Source organism: Protopterus annectens, chromosome 8.part0 (genome assembly GCF_019279795.1).
Source record: "Protopterus annectens isolate FY-2018-M chromosome 8.part0, PAN1.0, whole genome shotgun sequence".
Classification (NCBI taxonomy): domain Eukaryota; kingdom Metazoa; phylum Chordata; order Ceratodontiformes; family Protopteridae; genus Protopterus; species Protopterus annectens.
This window is the reverse complement of record NC_056741.1, coordinates 583,817,121-583,844,573: the sequence shown is the minus strand read 5'-3', so window position 1 is coordinate 583,844,573 and position 27,453 is coordinate 583,817,121. Positions and strand designations below refer to the sequence as shown.

At 37.0% G+C, this 27,453-nt stretch overlaps 1 protein-coding gene across 6 annotated transcripts in view; it reads left to right on the top strand.

Moving 5' to 3' along the window:
- Positions 1 to 27,453, top strand: part of FLAD1 (flavin adenine dinucleotide synthetase 1) — a 996,688-nt gene that overhangs the window by 179,562 nt on the left and 789,673 nt on the right. For all 6 annotated transcript variants that reach the window (XM_044080084.1, XM_044080082.1, XM_044080080.1 and 3 more), the window contains one exon: positions 22,422 to 23,181. In XM_044080084.1, coding sequence (XP_043936019.1) covers positions 22,422 to 23,181 — 760 coding nt within the window. The remainder of the gene's footprint in view (positions 1 to 22,421; positions 23,182 to 27,453) is intronic.

Sequence of the window (27,453 nt, the reverse complement as noted above, 5' to 3'; positions counted from 1 at the left end):
TGCTGACAAATGGAAAAGGTATTGCTCCTGGATTCACACTAAAGGAGCGGATACAGCACAGCCCTCCTTGTCTCTCATCCTGGATTACCTAGCAGACCTACTCTACAGAGGCCTATCCTTTTCCTCCATTAAGATCCATGCCACTGCCATCTCTGCTCATTACAGCACTGAGCCACCTCTCTTCTCTCACCCTCTCATCAAGCAATTCCTGAGAGGGATTAACAACTTAAGGCCACCAAGAACAGCCCTCACCCCTGCTTGGGACCTTAACTTTGTGTTGGAAAAACTCATGCTACCCCCCCCCCTCTTTGAGCCTGCAGCATCAGCAGAGTTAAAATTCCTCTCTTGGAAACAGCCTTGCTTCTGGCCATCACTTCAGCTAGAAGAGTGTCTGAGCTACAAGCACTTATGGCTGTGGAACCTTTCATTACTTTTCATGCTGACAGGGTCTCCCTCAAGACTAACCCAACTTTCATGCGTAAAGTGGTGTCCAGTGTAGCTCTCAAACAATTTATCCATTTGCCCACCTTCTTCCATAATCCTCAAAATAAGGGGGAAAGGATCCTGCACTCTTTAGATGTGCACAGGCAGCTCAGATTCTACCTTGATAGGACTAAGCCGTTTATGAAATCTGACCATTTACTAGTTAGCTTTGCACCAGGGGTAGAGGGCAAGGCCATATCAAAACAACCATCTCCAAATGAATAGCACACTGTATCCATTTCTGTTACAAACGCCATGGGAAATCACCCCCTCAGGGAGTCGGAACGCATTCCACTAGGGCAACTTCAACCTCTACAGCCTTTCTCAGAGGAGTCCCTACCAGGGACATTCTAGAAGCTGTTACTTGGAGTTCTGTTCATACCTTCACCAAGCATTACCACCTGCCTTTCTTTTCCAAATCCAGGGTGGGCTTTGCAACAGCAGTCCTGCAGAGCATACTAGCCAGCCCCAACTCTTCTTGACTGCCTCCACCCATTCTTCAGCTTTGGGAATCAACCCAAGTGTGATGACTGCAACAGTGAAACACGAAGAACATAGTACAGTTGTGTACACTTACCATAAATGTAGATGTTCAAGTGTATTCACTGTTGCAGTCCTGGTTTCCCACCCTCCAGCCCCCTTGTATCTCTCTCTCTCTCTTACAGGGCTACTGGTATTTACATTTTACTGGTGGTATTTTTCCACCATAACTTAGCTTCCTGTTTGGGGGCTCCTGACATTTGGGGCAAGAAAAACTGATGTAATGGTGTCGGCTGCTTATTTTTATACCTCTGACGACCTGACGTCAGTACTGAAGCGACAGCAACCGACACAGAAATACTAAGCCACTGGTATTCGGGCCGACTGAGGGCTACTCCTGGCAGGATAACCCAAGTGTGATGACTGCAACAGCGAATACAGTCTAGAACATCTGGATTTATGGTAAGTGTACACAACTGTACTTTTCATAGCCCTCCACTTGCAGTCAACACTATGGGTAAAATCTCTTTTCTCCATCCCTGTGTTGGCTTAGAATTTAGAATATTTTCTGCCTTCTTATGAATGTAATATTTTGCATGGTTGCTGTTATTCTCCTTAAGCACCTGCATCTAAAATCCTTCTCTATATTTATTTCTTGAACACTTCACCTGTTTCATCATAATTCCTTTCCACTTTGATTTGTAACATTCCACTTGTGTTTTATATATATATATATATATATATATATATATATATATATATAAGCCTTAACTGTGTAGCTTTAAAGTATCCTTTCTAATCAGGAAACCCTAAACCATTCACTCTATGGGGAGAAACAACGTATCTCACTTAACTCTTGTCCCCTTCCCCTGACAAACAAATTCCTTCAACTCTTTATTAATTATCAACAACTCCAGTTGATAAAATATGTCTGAGCTGCATATATATGTATATATATATATATATATATATATATATACACACACACATAACTAAAGGGATGAAAACATTTTCACTACTTTTGTCTAAGTATCCATAATCAAGCGCATCCAGCTTCTCAGTTTTTGTATTAACTTTTGTTTAGTCTCTCTCCACATATCATTAACTGCTGTAACAGAATCCTTTTTAATCCACACACCTAAATGCTTCATCTTCTCCTGTTCCCATGTGTGTGGGTATTGCTGAACCAGCTCATGTGTGGGTACATAGTTTACTGCTGCAGCATTTGTTTCATCTTCATCTGTTTTATAGCCTCAAAAATAAAACAAACAAACAAAAAAAAAACCTTTAAACTGTCTCAAAACGTTCTATGACACCAGAATATGCTTATCTGGATTTATCAATTACAGCATAATATTGTCTGTAAATAAAGCCAGTTTTTCTTGATTACTAAACCACTCATATCCTTGAATTTGTAAGTCCCTTATTTTTTTTTGCTGATGGTTTTACATAAACAGAAAATAACAATGGTGAAAAGAGGATATACCAGACAGTTTCCTCTGTTCCAGCACAGCCTGTTGGAAATAAACTCTCCTACCATAATTCTTGAGTCTGAGCCTTTGTTTCTTCAGTATTAACAATAGTCTTTTGGACTTGCAAAACCTACCATTACTCACTTCTTAAAACCGTTGCTGGTTCTTATCAAATGCTTTCTTTGCATCAGTTTTCACCAACAGTAATGGCATTTTTAGTCTGCTTCCCTCTGAATCATTATTGTTCTATTAATAACGTTAAATTTTGTAAATTTGAAAGAAGCATTTTCAGGTGCAAGAAGTTGCAACTTGAAAATGCTTACCTCTGGGAAAGTATAAAAGCTAAAAGGATTCCCAAAGGGCTAAGGTCCTGGAAATTTCCCATTGGGTCAAGTTTGGGACCCCATTTCATGATGAACTCTTGCAGCTTTTCGATCGCCACGGGTGCAAACTGCTTGAGTGTTTAATTAACCACAATCAAAAGAAAATAGAGGGCTTGATCGTTGAGTCCGAAAGGTTGTATCAAGCCCTTCATAATGACTTGCTATTCCCTCATTTTAAGAACAATTATGAGGCTTTATTTAGCAAAGTAGACAACGACCTTAATAAAATAGGAAATACCAAAGCTAAAAAGTTTGAGCGAGACTGCATTTCCTATTCAGAAGGGAAGGTGTACCCTAGACCACCAGTGAGCAATCGAAATGAAGCAAGCGATGACGTTTCTAGAGGGGAGGATCCCAGGACCCCTGAGAATCAAATGCAAGGAGAAACCAAGTCCCCTTTAGGGGGAAACCATCATGGGGAGCCTTGAAGGTCCGAAAGGATTCGCAACCAAAGGAACAACAATGAGGGAGCATATTGGCAAGCCTGGGGATATCAGCAAGGGAATTTTCAATACCCGAGGAGACCGTACAACCGGAATTAGGCCTAGAAGGGATTGCGAATGCTGCTTCTACAGACTTGGTGAGTGCTGATATGGGGGCATTGGAGCTGCAGGTTTCTCTATTTTCTAATTGCTCATTGTTTTCTGTTTTAAACAATTCAACTCAAAGCCTGTTGAGTTGGGGCTCTGAAGATGATCATGTGTTGGCAGAAGGTGGTCTGGACCCAGAATTCATGGGCAGGAATGCTTTGGTGAGTGCTGACATGGGGGAATTGGAGCTGCAGATTTCTCCATTTTCTAATAGCTCATCGTTTTCTGTTTTATTTAGCAATTCAACTCAAAGTCTGTTGAGTTGGGGCTCTGACGATGAACTTGTGTTGGCAGAAGGTGGTCTGGATCCAGAATATATGGACAGGAATGCTTTAAAGACTATTAGCAACAGAACAGATGATTTTGCACTTTATAACTACAGTGATGTCTATTGTAATATGGAACATGCTGAATTACTGAGTAGAGGGGAGCCTTCCCTTCAGCTAACTGTAGGATTGATAGCTGTTGATTGACTTAAAACTTTTTCTAAGAAAACTCAACTTTAAGATTTTGTATCAGGAAGGAGGTGAAGAAATGAGGGATGTGATTAGGCGAAGCAGTATTTTTAACCCACCTCTACCCCTTCCATTAATTATTGTTGAAAAGCTGGTGGAATTTGAATTTAAGGGCCTAGTGGGGAAGAGCTCCTGTGGTAATGTATGGGGGAATTTGACTGATGCAGAGTCGTGTTTATTAAAACAACTTTCCAACAACAAACAACTCAAGATTATGAAACCTGATAAAGAGGGTGGGGTAGTTATTATGCATAAAGTAGAATACATATCAGAAATGTCAGGCCATGTTAACAGTAGCGATATGTATGAGGAAACTTCCATTAATTTGGCCTACAAGCACATTGACTTTTGCCTACAAGATATGTTGGATGAAGGTCAAATCACATCCACCATTTTTGATTATTTTCAAGTTAAGTGTCCAGTGGTAATGTGTGTCTCTGATATACCGAAGATACACAAGAGTACCACTGATCCACCAATGAGACCTATTGTCAATGCAAGGAAATGTAAAACCCACACCCTGGGAAAGTATGTTGACATCATTTTAAAGGACTGTCTAGGGTCTTTTGACCATATATGCAAGGACTCTTGGGATTTTTTCATGAAAATGAAAAATGTTGAATACAAAGAACAAAGTATTTTTGTAACGATCAATGTGGTTGAATTGTTTAATAACATTCCACATGATGTTGGGGTGGAATGGTTTCATGACATTTTGTGTGAATGCACCTGTTAAGACAATAATACTGTCACCGTTCTTGTTTTGTGCATAGAATTGGTTCTAAAATACAATTTTGTATATTTGGAGGGCCAGTATTACAGACAAAGAAAGGGGGTGGCTGTGGGGCCTTCATGTGCCCCCATTTTTGCCAACATTGTTTTACTCCTAGGAGACACGCACCCTATTCCCACACTTTGAAAGAAAACCTTGGAGTTTATATCTCCGAATTTTGGATGATATTTTTATAACTGGGATAGGGAAGTTGGTGAAATTGATGGGTTCATGGAGATTTTAAACACTTGTACCCCCTTTCTAAGTTTTACTTATCAATGTAACATCTCAAATATGAACTATTTAGAAGTCACCTTGTCTAAGGATCCCCTAAACAAGAGATGGGTTAGTAACATCTATCGTAAACCTACTTACTGTAACAGTATACTACATTTTGGGAGTAACCACGCCCCACATCAAAAATTTGGAATTATTAAATGCCAGTTTATCCAGCTGGTCCGGATGGTATCTATTTGGGAAACATTAATTCAGGAATGTGAAAAGATGAGCCACACTTCTAAATAGTTCATATTTGAGATGTTACATTGATAAGTAAAACTTACAAACTTCACCTTAATTTGCCATCTATTACATGCAATTAGGTCCTAAGCATAAGGAGTAAACTGCGTTTCAATAGCAGTCTTCTGTACTCACATGCAGCTGGCCTTTAAGACCCTGCAAACTCCTGACTGGTGTATCCCCGCTCCGCTTCGCCCTCGCTTCGCGCCCCACCCTGCCCCCATATCCCACCCGCCCCTGCTATCTCTATATTTATTAGGTCAACAAACCCATCCCACTCAGCTCTGAACCAATTACAGCCCCCCTGCAATTTAATATATCTCCTCCCATAATCCCGGCTATCTACCAATATATTAGCAGGCTTTACTAACTCCTCCCACACCATTAGCCATCCTTTCTTCATAACATGGGTAAAGTAACGAATTCTATCATCCCACTTTCAGTTCTTCTCCTATTTATCCCTTATTTCTCATCGAGGTATGAAAACCAAACTCTATTGGGTATTCACTTCCCCAATGGTCACACCTGCAATTACACAAATCTTCCCTCTAATCTGATTTCTCCTTCTAACTACCCCACTACAACATTATGCTTTAAAAGTGTGTATCTCACCCAACGTTACCCTAAAGTAACCACTACAAAATTTGGACTAAAGATACTATGCAAACTACTAAGACTCATAGACCATCTGAAAAAATGTATTGCTAAAGATGGTGATATACACCCCAACCCAGGCCCAACCATTAACCTAGACTCTGTCACCCCAAAGTTAGCTCAAAGATCCTCTAGCTCCCTCCTCATCTTCCATCTTAATCTAAGAAGTATAAATAACAAGATTCATAATCTACATGCTATGTTAGCCACACATCTCCCAGACATCATGTGTCTATCTGAAACACGGCTCAAACCATCCACAAAGGATGAAGAGATTCTCCCACCTGGGTATAATATACTTAGGGTTGATCGGATAAAAAAAAGGGCGGTGGAATAGCTGTAATGTTTAGAAACACATTGAATATCATTACAAATCCATTACAACCTCCCAAGGTCCCTAATATGGAATTAATTGCCCTAAAAATATGCCTAAACAACCAAAAAAGTATCAATCTTATTGTAGTTTACATCCCACCCAGGAAAAACTTAGAAACCTTAGAGCTAACTCTAAGTTGGTTAGCCACGAAGTACCCTCAAGAAACCATTGTACTAGGCGACTTTAACATTGACTGGTTCCAGAGCTCTGACCAGATGAATCCCCTGCCCATTAACCTACATGGCTTCTCCCAAAACATTATATCTCCAACAAGAATTGGAAATGCTCAACAAAAAGAAAGCACTATCGACTGGATTCTTACCAATAAAGATACACTTAATTATACCACTGGGACCCTCCCCAATGACCTCAGTGACCACTTTGTCACTTTCATAATAAAACATAAATCGACGTGTACAAACCTTCCCATATATAGACTTGTTAGAAATAAGAAGAAATTTGTCCCAGGACAATTCCTAGCAGAACTCAAATCCTGTAACTGGTCCATGCTAAAAATACTTCCCCAAGATGAGAGTGTGACATACTTTAATGACACATTCCTAAATATACTGGACTCTCATGCACCTAACCGACTCATCAGATCCAAGGTCCAGATAGCACCTTGGCTAACCAAAGAAACCAAATCAAAAATTAAGCTTAGAGACCAGGCCTGGGATAAGTGGCGAACCACTAAAGCACCTCTAGATCGCATCAAATTTCAGCAGCTTAGAAACTCTACAAAAACAGATATTACCCGGGATAAAAAGAACTATTTCTGTCACCTCCAGGATAAACACCAGAATAACCCAAAGAAGTTTTGGGCAGGTTTTAATAACCTCCTTTATTCTGGAAAATCAACTACCCCTACCCCTGAGAAACTTATTGGTAAAGATCCTGAAGAAGTAGCTAATACGTTTAACTCTTTTTTCACCAAGACCATTCAGTCCCTAGCCAGTCAGTTACCTACTTCTTCCTCCTCCTTAACCAATGCTACTGGCAAATCTCTACCCGCCTTTAACCTTCAACCAATATCCACCTCCTATATTAGAACCCTATTGAAGAAACTTAAACCATCCACCCTATCGGCTGATCGTCTCCCAGCTGAATACCTACAAATAGCATCAGATGTTATAGCCTATTCCATCTCAATCTTGATTAACAGAACTATAACAGAGGCCACCATCCCCTCTATTTGGAAAATATCATACGTCATCCCACTTCATAAGGGAGGCTCCTCCACGGAAACATCGAACTATAGACCTATAGCAATACTGTCTCCAATAGCTAAAATGATGGAGAGGTGTGCTCACAAGCAACTCCTACACTATCTCACCCTAAACAATCTTTTGTCCAAAACTCAACATGGTTTTCGCCCCCATTATAGTACAACCACTGCCCTCCTTTCCTTTGTTGATTCAGTCAACTGCAACTGTAACAACAAATTAATTACTTCTGCTCTCTTTCTTGACTTGTCAAAATCCTTTGACATGGTCAATCACCAACTATTGCTCCACACCCTCGAAACCCTTCACCTCGATAACTTAGCCCTAAGCTGGTTTAATGCTTACCTTTCCGGTAGACAACAAGCAGTCCAGTGGCAAAGCAAGCTATCTCACTTGCTACCTAACACCATAGGAGTTCCCCAAGGCTCTATACTTGGTCCCCTTCTTTTCTCCGTATTCATAAATGATCTCCATTCAGTATCCCCAAAGCCACCTGCATTCAATATGCAGATGACTCTACCCTGATCTGCTCTGATGTTTCTCTCCATAATCTCCAAGTAGTCACCCAACACTGTTTTGCTGCAGTTGAAAAATGGTTCTCTGAACGGAAACTCATCCTAAATCCAATAAAAACTAAGTTACTACTAATTTTCCCCACCTTAGCAGCTCCCTTAGGGCAACACCCTCCACATTCTAATAATAGGACCTTTCACGTTCAATCCACTAACGGCACCATCATCGAGCCTGTCACCAACACCAAACTACTAGGTGTTACTATTGATCACAAGCTCAAATTTGATATGCACATTAGTCAAACCATTAAGACAGTAAACAAGAAACTTGGTTCCATGTACAGAATTAAGAACTTTCTAACTCCTAATACCAAACTAACCATTGCACGTACACACCTTCTCTCCACCCTATTGTATGCCTCTCCGGTACTATCCTTCCTCAATAAAAGTGAGCTTAATAAACTCTCTGTTGCTTATAACCATATTGCCAAATTTGTAACAGGAGTACCTTACTGCCTTAACCTAAAGAAACTTGACTGGTTAGAACTGCCTAATCTTCTCAAACTTAACCAACTTACTGAAGCATTTAAAATAATTAAGGAACCCGATAAAACCCCCTCACTGAATAAACTCTTGACCCCCTACTCCAATCTCAACTGCCTTCGATCTTCAAATAGTGTCCTGGTACAAACTACGAAATCTAATAATTCGGGTGGTGATGCTCTTTATGCCAATTCCATTGGAAAGCTTTGGAATTCCCTTCCTAATAACCTAAGACTAACTACCTCTCTCAGCCATTTCAAAATTAATCTTAAATTATTCTTTAAGGCACATTGGCTATGTCCTTGTGCCAATCCTGACTAATCCTAAAAGTCTCATACCACCCACATGCTATTACCTAATGGCTTCTCTCTCTTCTCACTGCTCTAGATCCCTACAATCGTATCTCCTCTAATCACCAAGCCTTTATCTCTGTACGTTTATAGGATTCTAGTTCCTCTTGGACTGCCTTCACCTCATAATTACTAGAGTCGATTTGTGGGATAAAAATTTCATCCTGCTCCTCTGAGCTTATAATCTTAATCCTCTCTATTGCTTAACGTATCCATATTTCTGTTACTTACATATCATGGAATTGTGAATTTATTTGTATGTAAATTTGTGTCTCTTTCTATTATGTTATTAAGAATTTATCTGGATGTAAGTCTATGTGTTGTTTTTATTGTGGAGCTTTTCTCCCCGGGTCTCTGCTGAAAATGGATATGTATCCAGTTAGATTAACCCTGTCAACAAATGTAAAATAAATAAATAAATAAAATAAATATGTTTTTCAGTAGAGGGTACCCTGAGGGGGTGGTATCCAAGGTGTTCACAAACATCAAAACTAAAAGAGAAATAGGAGAGATTATTCCCCTGGTTTGCTCCCATGATCTTTTAGGAAGTAAACCTTTTAGGAAAAATTGCAACAAAAAAACAGGCTTAAATAGTGGGAAGTATACTTGCTGTGTTCAATTCAAGTCAGTCACAAAAGGTAACCAAATGTTCCACAAAAAGAAATGAAGCTGTAACACAAACCGCTTTACTTTGCGAACTCTTATTCCAGTAAAAAAGAGTCAAAATCACCATAGAGTGTTCATTCGAACCTACTCATCCACTGGGCAATAGCTTGTAGAAAAAACACGCAGCCAGCATGTAAAAATAAATCCAAGCGTCCAGTAGAAACCACGTTTATTAAAATAATTAGAACACAGGGCTAGCGCTTTCAACGAATCTTCATCAGGCCACTAACAAACAAACATACTAGCATCCCTTTTATAGCAAAATGCTAGAGTCAACTACTGATGTCACATCCTGTTTGCACATACTGAAGTCAACTCTGATGTCACATCCTGTTATACATAAAATATTTAAACTGACATCACTTTTGTAGTAAGCGCTACAAGCAACTCTGATGCCACATCCTACTAAATGTAAAATCTTATAAAATGTTTCAAATTATTTAAAATATATAAAATATATATGCAGACATTTTGTAAACAGTGCACAATAAAAATGTTCTAAAATAACATTTCACCCTACTTTAACTGCTGCTGCATGTAACATTCAAAATGTTTTAAAATAATTTAAGTATCTATGTAACCATCTCATAGACAGTATGCAACAAATAAAATGTTTCACAATTACATACTATCTTCCTATAAATACTGCACTTATATGCATACTAGTAACAAAATGGCACACATGTTTAGTATTTAATAATAGGCGATATAGTCCCATTTGAAATACTTGTATGTATAAATACATGTTTAAAATAGAGATCAAATTATTAAACATATTAATATCTGCACATGAGCTATTTAGCATAAATATAACTGTACAAAATGATCATTCAAAGACTGCATCTAAAATTTGTACAGCGTGCTTCTAAATATCATAATATCTGTAACAGCAAAATCATTCAAAACAGATATGTGCACTGCATAAAAATATTGATAACAGCTGATATTATAAACATAGAAATATATGAGACTAAATGTGTAAAATCAGGTAAAATATGTGTGCTGGATGAAAGAGGAAAACATGGTATATCAGCATCTTTCATAACAATTGGCCCCTAATGAGCCTGCAGAGTAAAATACAGAGACAACGATGGAAACAGAAATGGAAAAATATCAAGTATGAAAATGTTATAAATATAAAAGTAAAACCAGCCAGAGGTTGATAAAGGGTGGCAAAGGGGTGAAAAGCTTCAATGAAGTTTCCTAGCTTTAAGTATAGGTTTGATGGAGACTCTGTCATTGAGGCCTGGGTACAAATCAGCCCTAAGCCTGATGATCCATTTGGCCTCTATCTGTTCCGTGGTGTTAAAAATATCTCCTCTTCTGAGATAGAACATTGTTTTGAATTACTTGAAACAAAAAGCTATGTTGGGTAGATGTATTAATTACATGCCTAGACAGAGCATTTGAAGAACATCTAACTTTGATTTTATATAAGTGTTCCCTAATTCTGTCTTTAAACTTTCTGTCCGTCTTCCCTACGTAAGCATGGGGCAGTGTACACAGGTTGCCAGGTACACCACATGGCAGGTCTCACAAGTGGCAGAAACTGTGAAATGAAATTCTTGTCCTGTAATAGGATGATTGAATTTATCAGTTTCTTTAATGAATTTGCAATAATTGCATTTTGACATTTTTTAGTCATTTTATGATTACTGGTTATATTTATGTCAAGCCTATTTGGACCACATAACATTCTGTGTAAATTCAACTTATTTTTATATGTAAATTTTGGTTCTTGGCTCAATATCTCAGAAATAACTGGATCTGTTAGCAAGATGTCCCAATGTTTCCGATATATGCTTTCAATACTATTTACATCTTGTGTAAAATGTATCGGTATTCTGATATCTCCACTGCTAGTTTTGGTGCTGCTACTATCATCTCGTTTACTAGAGAAGTAGGGAAAGGCCCTGCCTTCTCTCAGTTCACCTATGGTACCTAAAGAAGCATCAACTTCTGTTACCGTGTAAGACCTGTCTATAAATTTATTCCTCAAGTCTTCTATGCCTGTTTTAAAGCATGAGTCTTCAGAAAACAGCCTAGATACCCTCATGGCTTGACTTTTAACGATGTTACCAAAGACATGCTTAGGATGCATGCTGCTTCGATGGAGAAAGTTATTTCTATAGCAATCCTTTCGAAAAACTCCAGTGTTAAGTATACCATTTGGTAGTTGTTCAACATATACGTCTAAATAGGGTATGACATCTTTGGAATTAACCATAGAAAATCTTAAAAAACTGGTGTCTTGATTTATTTTATCATAGAAAGACCTCAATTGTTCTTCATCACCTTTCCAAATAAGGAAGAGGTCATCTACAAACCTAGTGTAGAAAGAAACATTCTGACAAAATTCCTCCATCTGAAATAGAGAAGAAACTTCCCAGTAAGCCATAACCAGGTTGGCGTAGCTATTGGCACAGGAAGTGAAAAGCTTCAATGACGCCATCCCTCTGAAGGTATACTTGACCATTAAACAAGAAAATATTATTTGTTAATACAATTTCCATCAATTCCGTGATAACTTCTATCCTTCCTTCGGAGAATGTGCCATCTCTAGTAAGAATCCTACTTATGCTGTTGAGTCCCTCATGATTAGGAATAACAGTAAAAAGAGAGTTGACATCAAGTGTCACAAACAATTTATGCTGGAAACCATCACTCACCGAGGTATTCTCATATAGTTTAATTAGGAATTGTTTAGTATCTTTCAGTATGTGTGTGTACTTGTCCACTATGGGTCTTAATAAGGACTCTAAATAGATGGAAATCGGCTCGGTGATCCAGCCCTTTCCTGCAACAATTGGCCTCATAGGTGGATCCAAGCCATTTCTGTGAATCTTGGGTATTCCCTGTATAAAGGGTATTGTTGGATGTTCCACTACAAGGTATGTGAATAATTCTTGATTAATCTTACCCTCATTTAACATAACATTTAATCTACTAGAAACATCTGATATGATCCTATTCACTCTACTATCATTGATTTTCAAATAAAAGACAGAATCATCCAGCATATTGCACATTTTATCAATATAAAACTCCATATCCATGATAACTACAGGACCACCTTTATCGGCTGGTCTTATCATAATGGTCCTATCATCTTTCAGGCCATTAAGTGCTTTCCTTTGTACTGGTTTCAGATTGCCAAACCATCTCTTTTTCTATTATTTGCATCATTTTCATATAATCCTTGCTCAACCAGTTTCGAATAAGCCTCGATAAGTGGGTGGTTGCATGGAGTGTAAGTACTTGGTTTTCTAAGCGGATGGGGTAAACTAGTGTTGTTACGAAAATCAACCTTCATTTGGAGGTTCATTATAAACATTTTCAAATCAATAATGCTATTTGTGATATCGCTTCTACTAGAGGGAATAAATGTTAGACCTTTCTCCAAGACATACTTTTCTTCTTCCGTTAAAAGCTTACTTGATATGTTCCACACTATTGATTCTTGGTCCCTTGCCAAATCTTTTTTAGTGTAGGACCAGCCTGTACTGGTCCTGCTGGTCTCTTTTTCTGCCTCCCCTGCTCATAGACCGTTCCTTGCCCCCACCCCTCTCCATTGATTGGCGATGGGGAAAGGGACTGATTCAGTACTCATACTATTGAATCTAGTTTTGGCGTCCATGCTTAGGCTAATTTTATTTTTATTCATAATCTTATTAACATTATCATCCTCATTCTCTATATGCTCACATATATCTATCCTTGTATTGGCATCTTCAAATACAGATATATTGTGAACATTACCAGCGGGGGAAGAGCATGTATCATTAGTACCATCCTGGTGTATTATTGCTGTGGTAACAATGGTATTTTCTTACCCCCTGTCTGTTTATCTATGACAATAACATTAGAACCATCAGCATTGGTATCTGGCCCATCTCTGGCCAGACCAATATTGGTATTTTCTTTTATTTCATTTTGAAGGCGTGTGTTCTTCCATCCCTTGGCTCCATTCTGCACTCTGGGCCAAGTAAAGACATGGCCTTTTTAAAATCGTCCATGTCCCTTCTAAGTTTATCACGTTTTGCTGTAACAGTTTTTCTCATAAATGAAAGCGCTGTCTAACATTTTGTCAATAGATGCTTCTACCACTGGTCTAGGGTACATGGTAGATAAGCTCTGCTGTTGCTTCTGTAGTTTCTCCCTCAATGATGTTTCATGGGGTAAGAAATAATTGTTCATTAGCTCCATGTACTTCAGGCTGGTATCTAAGTTTAACTGTTGCCATGAATATAACAAATCTTTATACACAGTACCTGTAGTTGGCATCTTCAGGATCCTTAAACCCCTTGGAACGATTTTGCGAGTAATGCATGCTTCGAAATGTTGCCTCTGCAACTGAAGGCGTTTCAGTTTGAGGAAATCTCCTTCCATTTCTTGTACTAGAGTTTCAAGCCCTCGATAATCTTCTTTGCAACTCTGTTCATCATATGTCTCAGCCAATGGACTGAAAGATAACAGTGGATTAATGTCACTTGTAACAGCATCTTCAAATCTGCTCTTAATGTTAGATGTACCTGACTTGGTACTTCTAAGCATATCAGGATTGTAGGGTAGTTCAACTGTTGAATTTTGACTGCTTCCCTCAGCCATGAGTGTGTGAGCAAAAATAAGTCACGTAGTTTAAAAACAAAGAATAATGCTCACTACACTCTGTTTGCCTGATAATAAACAAGACTTATAAATTGCAACAAAAAAAACAGGCTTAAATAGTGGGAAGTATACTTGCTGTGTTCAATTCAAGTCAGTCACAAAAGGTAACCAAATGTTCCACAAAAAGAAATGAAGCTGTAACACAAACCGCTTTACTTTGCGAACTCTTATTCCAGTAAAAGAGTCAAAATCACCATAGAGTGTTCATTCGAACCTACTCATCCACTGGGCAATAGCTTGTAGAAAAAACACGCAGCCAGCATGTAAAAATAAATCCAAGCGTCCAGTAGAAACCACGTTTATTAAAATAATTAGAACACAGGGCTAGCGCTTTCAACGAATCTTCATCAGGCCACTAACAAACAAACATACTAGCATCCCTTTTATAGCAAAATGCTAGAGTCAACTACTGATGTCACATCCTGTTTGCACATACTGAAGTCAACTCTGATGTCACATCCTGTTATACATAAAATATTTAAACTGACATCACTTTTTGTAGTAAAACGCTACAAGCAACTCTGATGCCACATCCTACTAAATGTAAAATCTTATAAAATGTTTCAAATTATTTAAAATATATAAAATATATATGCAGACATTTTGTAAACAGTGCACAATAAAAATGTTCTAAAATAACATTTCACCCTACTTTAACTGCTGCTGCATGTAACATTCAAAATGTTTTAAAATAATTTAAGTATCTATGTAACCATCTCATAGACAGTATGCAACAAATAAAATGTTTCACAATTACATACTATCTTCCTATAAATACTGCACTTATATGCATACTAGTAACAAAAATGGCACACATGTTTAGTATTTAATAATAGGCGATATAGTCCCATTTGAAATACTTGTATGTATAAATACATGTTTAAAATAGAGATCAAATTATTAAACATATTAATATCTGCACATGAGCTATTTAGCATAAATATAAGGATGATAATGTTAATAAGATTATGAATAAAAATAAAATTAGCCTAAGCATGGACGCCAAAACTAGATTCAATAGTATGAGTACTGAATCAGTCCCTTTCCCCATCGCCAATCAATGGAGAGGGGGTGGGGGGGCAAGGGAACGGTCTATGAGCAGGGGAAGGCAGAAAAAGAGACCAGCAGGACCAGTACAGGCTGGTCCTACACTAAAAAAGATTTGGCAAGGGACCAAGAATCAATAGTGTGGAACATATCAAGTAAGCTTTTAACGGAAGAAGAAAAGTATGTCTTGGAGAAAGGTCTAACATTTATTCCCTCTAGTAGAAGCGATATCACAAATAGCATTATTGATTTGAAAATGTTTATATGGAACCTCCAAATGAAGGTTGATTTTCGTAACAACACTAGTTTACCCCATCCGTTTAGAAAACCAAGTACTTACACTCCATGCAACCACCCACTTATCGAGGCTTATTCGAACTGGTTGAGCAAGGATTATATGAAAAAGATGCAAATAATAGAAAAAGAGATGGTTTGGCAATCTGAAACCAGTACAAAGGAAAGCACTTAATGGCCTGAAAGATGATAGGACCATTATGATAAGACCAGCCGATAAAGGTGGTCCTGTAGTTATCATGGATATGGAGTTTTATATTGATAAAATGTGCAATATGCTGGATGATTCTGTCTTTTATTTGAAAATCAATGATAGTAGAGTGAATAGGATCATATCAGATGTTTCTAGTAGATTAAATGTTATGTTAAATGAGGGTAAGATTAATCAAGAATTATTCACATACCTTGTAGTGGAACATCCAACAATACCCTTTATACAGGGAATACCCAAGATTCACAAAAATGGCTTGGATCCACCTATGAGGCCAATTGTTGCAGGAAAGGGCTGGATCACCGAGCCGATTTCCATCTATTTAGAGTCCTTATTAAGACCCATAGTGGACAAGTACACACACATACTGAAAGATACTAAACAATTCCTAATTAAACTATATGAGAATACCTCGGTGAGTGATGGTTTCCAGCATAAATTGTTTGTGACACTTGATGTCAACTCTCTTTTTACTGTTATTCTAATCATGAGGACTCAACAGCATAAGTAGGATTCTTACTAGAGATGGCACATTCTCCGAAGGAAGGATAGAAGTTATCACGGAATTGATGGAAATTGTATTAACAAATAATATTTTCTTGTTTAATGGTCAAGTATACCTTCAGAGGGATGGCGTAGCTATGGGCACTTCCTGTGCCAATAGCTACGCCAACCTGGTTATGGCTTACTGGGAAGTTTCTTCTCTATTTCAGATGGAGGAATTTTGTCAGAATGTTTCTTTCTACACTAGGTTTGTAGATGACCTCTTCCTTATTTGGAAAGGTGATGAAGAACAATTGAGGTCTTTCTATGATAAAATAAATCAAGACACCAGTTTTTTAAGATTTTCTATGGTTAATTCCAAAGATGTCATACCCTATTTAGACGTATATGTTGAACAACTACCAAATGGTATACTTAACACTGGAGTTTTTGAAAGGATTGCTATAGAAATAACTTTCTCCATCAAGCAGCATGCATCCTAAGCATGTCTTTGGTAACATCGTTAAAGTCAAGCCATGAGGGTATCTAGGCTGTTTTCTGAAGACTCATGCTTTAAAACAGGCATAGAAGACTTGAGGAATAAATTTATAGACAGGTCTTACACGGTAACAGAAGTTGATGCTTCTTTAGGTACCATAGGTGAACTGAGAGAAGGCAGGGCCTTTCCCTACTTCTCTAGTAAACGAGATGATAGTAGCAGCACCAAAACTAGCAGTGGAGATATCAGAATACCGATACATTTTACACAAGATGTAAATAGTATTGAAAGCATATATCGGAAACATTGGGACATCTTGCTAACAGATCCAGTTATTTCTGAGATATTGAGCCAAGAACCAAAATTTACATATAAAAATAAGTTGAATTTACACAGAATGTTATGTGGTCCAAATAGGCTTGACATAAATATAACCAGTAATCATAAAATGACTAAAAAATGTCAAAAATGCAATTATTGCAAATTCATTAAAGAAACTGATAAATTCAATCATCCTATTACAGGACAAGAATTTCATTTCACAGTTTCTGCCACTTGTGAGACCTGCCATGTGGTGTACCTGGCAACCTGTGTACACTGCCCTGCGTTTTACGTAGGGAAGACGGACAGAAAGTTTAAAGACAGAATTAGGGAACACTTATATAAAATCAAAGTTAGATGTTCTTCAAATGCTCTGTCTAGGCATGTAATTAATACATCTACCCAACATAGCTTTTGTTTCAAGTAATTCAAAACAATGTTCTATCTCGTAGAAGAGGAGATATTTTAACACCACGGAACAGATAGAGGCCAAATGGATCATCAGGCTTAGGGCTGATTTGTACCCAGGCCTCAATGACAGAGTCTCCATCAAACCTATACTTAAAGCTAGGAAACTTCATTGAAGCTTTTCACCCCTTTGCCACCCTTTATCAACCTCTGGCTGGTTTTACTTTTATATTTATAACATTTTCATACTTGATATTTTTCCATTTCTGTTTCCATCGTTGTCTCTGTATTTTACTCTGCAGGCTCATTAGGGGCCAATTGTTATGAAAGATGCTGATATACCATGTTTTCCTCTTTCATCCAGCACACATATTTTACCTGATTTTACACATTTAGTCTCATATATTTCTATGTTTATAATATCAGCTGTTATCAATATTTTTGCGTGCACATATCTGTTTTGAATGATTTTTGCTGTTACAGATATTATGATATTTAGAAGCATCGCTGTACAAATTTTAGATGCAGTCTTTTGAATGATCATTTTGTACAGTTATATTTATGCTAAATAGCTCATGTGCAGATATTAATATGTTTAATAATTTGATCTCTATTTTAAACATGTATTTATACATACAAGTATTTCAAATGGGACTATATCGCCTATTATTAAATACTAAACATGTGTGCCATTTTTGTTACTAGTATGCATATAAGTGCAGTATTTATAGGAAGATAGTATGTAATTGTGAAACATTTTATTTGTTGCATACTGTCTATGAGATGGTTACATAGATACTTAAATTATTTTAAAACATTTTGAATGTTACATGCAGCAGCAGTTAAAGTAGGGTGAAATGTTATTTTAGAACATTTTATTGTGCACTGTTTACAAAATGTCTGCATATATATTTTATATATTTTAAATAATTTGAAACATTTTATAAGATTTTACATTTAGTAGGATGTGGCATCAGAGTTGCTTGGCGTTTTACTACAAAAGTGATGTCAGTTTAAATATTTTATGTATAACAGGATGTGACATCAGAGTTGACTTCAGTATGTGCAAACAGGATGTGACATCAGTAGTTGACTCTAGCATTTTGCTATAAAAGGGATGCTAGTATGTTTGTTTGTTAGTGGCCTGATGAAGATTCGTTGAAAGCGCTAGCCCTGTGTTCTAATTATTTTAATAAACGTGGTTTCTACTGGACGCTTGGATTTATTTTTACATGCTGGCTGCGTGTTTTTTCTACAAGCTATTGCCCAGTGGATGAGTAGGTTCGAATGAACACTCTATGGTGATTTTGACTCTTTTTTACTGGAATAAGAGTTCGCAAAGTAAAGCGGTTTGTGTTACAGCTTCATTTCTTTTTGTGGAACATTTGGTTACCTTTTGTGACTGACTTGAATTGAACACAGCAAGTATACTTCCCACTATTTAAGCCTGTTTTTTTTGTTGCAATTTATAAGTCTTGTTTATTATCAGGCAAACAGAGTGTAGTGAGCATTATTCTTTGTTTTTAAACTTTTAGGAAAAATGACACTAACAAAGGGTTGGATTTAAAGGGAGCTTTTGTTACTCAATATTGCAGTGAGGCTGCCCACATTAGAAATATCATTCATAAGCACTGGCATTTTTTCTAACTTCAAAGAATTAAGCATAGTGGCAAACCAAAAAAGCTCAGGTGATTTTTAGGAGGGAGAAAACGTTGAAAAACCACTTAGAGCAGGGTACCTTTGACTTCGGGTCAGAATATACTTGTAAAAAATGGGGTACTTATAAATGTGGGAACTGTGCCCAATGTAAAATGGTTCTGGCGGGAGATAGGGTAACAGTGAACCACTTTATCATTTTTTCAAGGGCCCATAGTAACTGCAGTTCGGTGGGGGTTGTTTATGTGGTCAGGTGCTTGAAATGCCAGTGTTTCTATGTGGGAAAAACTAAGAGAAAATTTAAGGAACGCATGTACGAGTATGGTAAAATGTGTTGGCCAAGCACATAGAGGAGTACAAAGACAACCTAGTTGGGATTGTGCACCGTGGCTCATTTTTGTCTTTTCTGGTTCGAGGAGTACAAAGACCACAGTTTTAATTTCTTTGTTTTGGAACGTATACAAAGAGATCTCAGGGGGGGACCTTGGGAAGATCTCTTGGAAACCAAGGAGCTTAGGTGGCAGTTAAGGCTGGATGCCACCACCCTACCCAGTCTGAATGAAAGTACATCTATCACCAGTGTTTTAAAGTTGAAATCATATGTGGTGTAAATATTTAAGTAACAATTATAGGCTATTTTCATTCAAACATGTTTTTTATATATTTACATAAAAGTTTTTATACATTTTTTATATTTATATTCTTTTAAATTTATATATCTATGTATTTATATATGTATTTACATATATTTATTTCTGATATTCTTAATTTTGTATTTGCCAAGCATGTTGAACATTAATTATTTTTATCAAATGCTTTGAGGAGAATGTAAGGGTAAAGTTAGGTTACACACATTTTTTTATAGTTCTGCCCTTTTTATGCTATGGAATGAATAATGCTTTCATTTATTTCATGCTTTAGGATGGGGATTTAAAAGTGCTGGGTGCTATATGTGTTTTTGATTCTGATGAAGTACATATACAAAAGCGCTTAATCATCTTGTATCTGTGGATCAATAAATATTGTGGACTTCACTCCAGTGTGGCTGATCTTCGATTTTGGACCTATTCTGTTCCTGAGTGGTGTTTGGTTTCAGTGTGGTTTTTTTTGCATTTTAGTTCATCATTAAATTTTTGCCTCCCCTCCACAAAACCACATTGATCCATATCTATCAGGTGTGGCTATACCTTTGCCATTCTCTTTGCTAGTACGGATGTAAACATTTTATAATGAGGGTTTAAACAATGATTATGAACATTTTGTAGTCCTAATTCAAAACTGAAGCTGGGTTTGAAGGGTCTTTATCCTTTCTGGGTAATAAAGCCAACACTGCCTTCTTCCAAGATGCTGGTATTTCTGCCCTTTAAAATATTATTACACAAAACCTTCCAGTCTGTATCACTTTCTTCCCTCCTACCTTGCAGATTAACACAGGAATACCATCTGTTTCTGGAGAAGTCCCTGCTGATTGATTATACCTCACGTTTGTATCTTGTCTATGCCTGTCTTGGCTTTTAAGTCTAGAACCTCATCGTTTTCTAATCTTGGCGTAGTTAAGTCTTCAATAGATAATTAAATGTATATCTTTTCTCAGTTTCCCCATTTACCTGCTTTATACAAATTGCAGTATACTTTCTCATATCTCAAATACAGCAAGGATCTCCAGTTATTTTTCTTGTTATGGACTCCTTAAGTTTGGCAATAATCTTTTCTACTTTCTTTTGCCTAAGTTGTTGTGCTATGAGTTTTTTTGCTCTGGAGTTGTTATAACAATAGTTTTTTTTAACAGCAACCTTTCTAAATTCATGCACATTATCCAAATACTCCCTTATTTTTCCCTTAACTACTCCGCATTTGCTTGTCTTGCTCTGCAAGAGTCCTCATCTTTTGCAGTACATTAACCTTTTGTCAACCCCTCTAAACTATATTACTACTTTCCCATCTCTCTAATCTCCATTTTAATTTATCCCTCTTCCAAGCTATCCCTTCTGAGGAAACTTCTGTCTTCCCTAATATGTCTTGTATCATTTCGACTATCCATTCCTTAAATAATTCTGTCTTCAACAGATAAGTAGGAACGTGCCAGTTTCTCATTTTACTTCATTAACTTGCATCATTGCCTTACTTTTATTGGTGCATGATCTGAAATAATTATTGAATGTGTTTCAAAACTTTCATCTAAATACCCATGCTCCTGTGAAATATAATTTCTGTCCAGACAAGCCCAGTTATTTTGCCTTGGGGAATTATATGTGAATTCTGTCTGAGTTCATATTAGTAAATTCACATCTTCCCTTCCAAATATTCTAATATATTTCTTAAGAAATGTACCCTATTTTGTTATGTTTCATCTTCTAGGTGCTCTGATACATCCTTACTATTGCAAATCATTCTCCATTCCCCACCCATAAATAATATTCTTTGCTGAAAACTGATTTATTTCTTTTCACATTCTCTTAAACTCCAAAGTAGTATGTTTAGGTGGAATATAAATAAATTCCAATGTGTAATCCTTCTTCCCTGCCAGTATTTCCTTATTACCACAAATGCGCTGCTGTTATCTTTCTTCTCCTGTTTTGTCAGTATTGGAGCCCCCTCTTGGAATCAGTATTATTGTGCTTTTTGCTGAACAGCTGTAAGGGTCTTCTGAATTAGTTTTTTTTCTTCTCCTTTTCTGGTTAATTTTCTCTAGGTTTCTTCTTTGCAGACGTCCAAGCAGCGTGTTGACTAACCAGTAACAGAATTTTATCCAAGTTAATTTTTAGTTTTTTTTTTTTTTTTTTAATACATTTTTTTATACTGAGAGAACTCCAATCAACTTTTTGCTTTGTGTGCTGCCATCTTGGAACCCCAATGGACAGGAATCCTTGTTATTTTTCTTTGCAACTGACACTTAGAAATACTAGGTATACATAGGTCTGCTTCTTATCTTATACCAGGGAATGTCTTCACAGGAGGGGTTAGGTTGAATAGTGTACTGCAGACATATTGTAGCATATGGAAAAAAGTGGAGGGAATGTCATATAACTGTTATGGTGGCCTAGTCCCATAATGGACTATTGGTTTCATTTTTATTTGTGAGATACTGATTGAAAGACAAGTATTTTGTGTATTGGCAGAGTGAAGAAACTGAGACCCCCATAGAGGTACAGGACCAGTTAACAAAAAGAGTTTTAAGAAAGATAAGAAACACTTAAATACATTGAACATTATATAGCGAGGATGCATTTACATCCAATTTAAATTTTACCAGGAAATGTCTTTAATCTTCTTGCATTTGCTTTTCATTTTTCTAGGGTTATACGCAGGACACCAACTCATTCTACATGTGTAAGAAATTAAGATCGTTAGGGGTGAAAGTTCAAAGAATATCTGTCCTTCCTGATGATGTTGAGACCATAGCCACAGAAATTGCTTCCTTTTCTTCTAAGTTCACATATGTTCTAACATCTGGAGGGATTGGCCCTACCCATGATGATGTTACCTTTGAAGCTGTAGGTCGTGCCTTTGGAGAAAAGCTTTACCCAAACCCTGAACTGGCGACCTTGGTGAAAAAATATTTTGGACAGAAAGACTCTTGCAGCCCTGAGATGAAGCTTGCTACCATTCCCCAGTCCTCCTGCCTCAATTATGGTATGGATAAAAGAACAGGTGACACCATGAAGTACCCTTTAATCAGCATTAGAAATGTGTATGTGTTCCCTGGTATTCCCTTCTTGATGCAGCGTGCTCTGGAGAGCCTTGATCACTTGTTTAGGAATGAGCATGTACAGTTCTTGAGCAGAGACATCTATGTGAACAAGGATGAAACATTCATAGCTCCAGTCCTTTACATGGCAGATGCTAAGTTCAAAAAGCACGTGAGCCTGGGCTCTTACCCAGATTGGGTTAATAATTACTATAGAGTGAAGCTAATACTAGATTCTGACTCCAGTCAGCATCTCCAGGAGGCACACAATTTCCTAATGGAAAACCTTCCTGCAGGCTCCACTGTCCCTTTCATTAAAGATCCGGAAGCAGGAGCTGCTGAAGCTGTTCACAGTCTGGCTGAATCAGGTATGCAGTGTTTTTCTATTTCCTTCTTATTTAATTATTGTTCTCTTTAGCCAAGTGAAATACAGTCATCATAAGTTAGTCTTGTAACAGAAACAAAAAAGACTGCTTCTGCAAATCCTTTCTTAGAAAACTTTAACTCTGTAAGCATTTAGCGTTCCTGAAGTGCATTATGCTGACAGGAAAGTCTGCAAAAGCAGAACTTAATGTTTGTTTCTGCTACTTTTTTACTAAAATAAACTACAGGCAACATATTTTAAAAGCAGTAACATGGAAAATAAGTGAAATTATAATCATTTCATCCACTCATTCATACATCAAACATAATGCTTAAAGATGATTTGTTTGGTTTTAGTAGTAGCATGCTGCAGTGACTAGCAATGGCTAATGTGGTTTTGTTTTTAAGTCTTCCTGTAAGCTCAGCATTTCTATATACATACTGCAGCACTGCTTTATTTGTTTTGTAGCTGGCTACTTTTAGAAATTGAAGAATGCTGCACAGTATTTGCACTGGATTGAGTACTTGGAAGGAAGAAGGCAAGAGTCATATTTCAGAATTGGAGCAGGGGTATTTCTAGATTTGAATGTGAGGAACTAATTTTCATGCAGCTGGACAACTAAGAATATCTTGTCTAAAACGTGGTGCATTACTAAACATGTTAAAAGTTGCTGACATAAATATTTTACTTTTAGCATTGTACATTTCATTTTTTTTGGGTGCTTAAAGTCTTTTTTGTTCAGATTTATTCAGTGTCAGAAGCCGCAGTGGTGCAGTGGTAGTGTTGTTGCCTCACAGCAAGAGATTCCCCTGTTTGATTCTCAGCTGGAGTGCCTTCTGTGTGGAGTTTGCATGTCCTCCCCGCAGTGGAGTGGCCTCCGAAAGACATGCGTGAATGGGCGTGCCTTCGCTGAAGGTTGGGCATCGGGCTGGCAACTCAGCACCATAAAACTCGACTGACAATCATTAGCGGACCGGAGTTCCTCTGTGGCAACCCCTAACCAGGAAAAGCCGAAAAGGCAAAACAACATTTATTCAGTGTCAGCTCAGCTAGACATGTCTGTAGATGCTAGTGCATTCTTGCAATTTTCCTGTTGTGTGTGTGCATATAGGTACATTTTATACACACACATACAAATATATATATATATATATATATATATATATATATATATATGTGTGTGTGTGTGTATATATATATATATATATATATATATATATATATATATATATATATATATGTGTGTGTGTGTGTATATATATATATATATATATATATATATATATATATACACACATAGCTTTAATTAATTTGTAAGAATGCGCAGAAGATCAAATGGTTTGCTCCCTATAAATTTGAGCAAGGTAAATTTTAGTGTTTACAGGTTTTTGTGAAGGTCAGTAATGCTGAACTGAAGTGTTTTTCTAAGGTACATGGCGGGGGGGAGGGTGATTATTGGTGTTTTGCTTTTGGCAGTTTTTTATTGGGTTTTTGATGGTAATGTTTATAGTTTCTACTTTTTGCTTTTGGTTGTAATATGATTATGGGAGCAGTTCTGTGTGTGCTTTAGCAATGAATCTCATTATAAGAGAGTTTTTTCCCCCCTTCGAGTTACTACTGACTATGTAATTGGTATGTTTGTCTGGTGGTGTGTGTGGGTATGTAGAATAACATGTATATTTTTAAAGGGATTTTAGAATATTCAGAATTTTCTGTTTCACTTTTAAGTGTGTGCAGTTTATTTTTCATTTTTCATTCAGGCTTTTCAGTTCGATCTTTTGGTGATAGCTCTTGTGTGGATTCTGCCTTACGTGATATAGTCATATGTGTTTATATATATATATATATATATATATCACACACACACACACATACATATATATATATATATATATATATATATATATGTGTGTGTGTGTATATATATATATATATATATATATATATATAAAACGCACACACACACACACACACACACACATACACACACACATACACAATGTATGTCTATATATGTATTTGTGTGTGTGTGTGTGTGTGTGTGTATATATATATATATATATATATATATATATAATGTCTATATATGTATTTGTGTGTGTGTGTGTATGTATATATATATATATGTGTGTGTGTGTGTGTGTGTGTGTATGTATGTATAATATGTTTATGTTAGTGGCAGTATAATTATGTTTTTGCATGTTAACAGAATGTAGAGCTGTCTCAAATTTTTATATTGGAGTTGCTCTGCACTGTGGTGTCATAATTATAGTGCATGTTAGAAATTTATGAACAGATTCATGATAAATTTTTAGTTACAGGACAAGGTAAGGTTTGCAATATATGTAATACTTTTCAGGGCTCACTTTTTTTTGCAAAATCGGTGGAATTTCTGGAGAAAGCAGCTTTTCTCCCACTCTCCTCGACCACTTTCCCCTGTCTTTCAGGCTTTCCCTGTCTCCCTCTGTCTGGCAACAGATTACTTCAAACTCTTGGGTTCTCTATATTATCCGTCATGGTTATTTTATGGTATGGAAATACCTTCCTTCCCTTTTCAGGTCTTCCTGACCCTCGTCCAGACCAACTTTATTTTTCTGTGTTTCTGCAGGATCTGTTGCATCAGGGAATCATCCAACCTGTTCCAGAAAGCCGGTGGAACAGGGTTTTACTCCAGAAAGTTTCTGGTTGCCAGTGTATGTCAGGATGCAGCTATTTCTGCATTTGTTATTCTCTGTGGAATTTAACATTCTTCTACTGGGGAGGCTGAGTGGAGTGAGTGAAGTGCATCCTGACATACACTTTGGATTATCACAGTATGAAAAATGTTATTGAAGAAAACTGGGACATTGTCACAGAAAAACCCTTTTCTGATTAAAATCTTAGGCGAAGCCCCATCATTTGTTTATAGGAAGGCCAGGTACAGTAGAAGTTTAGTTGAATTTAAACCTAGACCATATGAGAGAAGCACTAAAAGATGTGAAACTAATTGTACATTTTGTATATTTATACAGCAAGGTGATAGTTTTTATTGCCCTTATTTAAAGAAAATCATTAAAACCAGCTCAGGACTGCGGTGGTGGTGCTGCGGTAGCGTTGTCGCCTAACAGTAAGACGTTGTCCTGTTTGATTCTCAGCTGAAGCTCCTTCTGTGTGGAGACATGCATGAATGAGCATACCTTCGTTGAAGGTTGTGCATCAGAGCTGGCAACTCGGCACGTAAAAATCTACTGCCATTCATTAGCGGATCGGAGTTCCGCTGTTACGACCCCTAACCGGGAAAAGCCGAAAGACACAACAACAACATTAAAACCAGCGCAGGGGGTGACTGTGACACTACAAAAGTACTTTACAGGGCACAGTGCAATGAATGTGATGCATTCTATGTGGGCAAGACTGTAAATAAACTCAAGCGTAGGATTTCATGTCATCTGTCAGAAATCTGCTCTGGAAGTAAAAATGAGGCACTAGCCAAACACCTTTCTCTATATAAAAGACACACAGGTTTTAAGTTCCAGATCCTGGATCACATAGACATGGGTGATCTCGAAGGAGTCATCCCGAATATTCTGGAGAAACATGAACTCATGTGGCAATTAAAGCTGAACTTGTTTAGGAAGCATGGACTAAACTACTAATGTTCAATTAAAAGTGCACTGGAACTTAAAAAATTGCCACATTGTTTTATTTTATTTTATTCTACCCGTTGGTTTTAAATACTATTTTAAATCAGTTGTAATTTAAGTGTATATTTTGTTTCCATCATCATACATACATTTTTTTCTTATTTTTCTTTTTTCCACTTTATTCAAAATGATGTGTAATAACAATACTAACTAATTATACAATTATATCTATATATTTTTTTTAGGGTTTTGTACACAGACCTGAAGAAGTCTAGAAGGATGAAAGCGATCTTTGTTAACAATAGGTTATGAAAATAGAAATTGATTTTTACATGTAAAATGTTTATGTATATATTTATATACATTTTTTGGTTGCCAAATGAACTAAGGTTGATCTATTTCCAGCCATGTAGTATATTGTCTTGGATAAAATCACAGACTTAATAATCTACTTAATAATCTGGTTAAATAAGAAGTACCACATCATTATAAATTTTATTTAAAGCACATAAGGGTTATATTATTATGACAGCTACTAAGTAGGACAGAGCCAGGTCGAATGTCACACTGATGGGGTAAGGGATGTGAATTTAGCATGTGTACCAGTAACACTTGTTTTACAGCACAATAAACCACTCCCATGCCTGATAAAA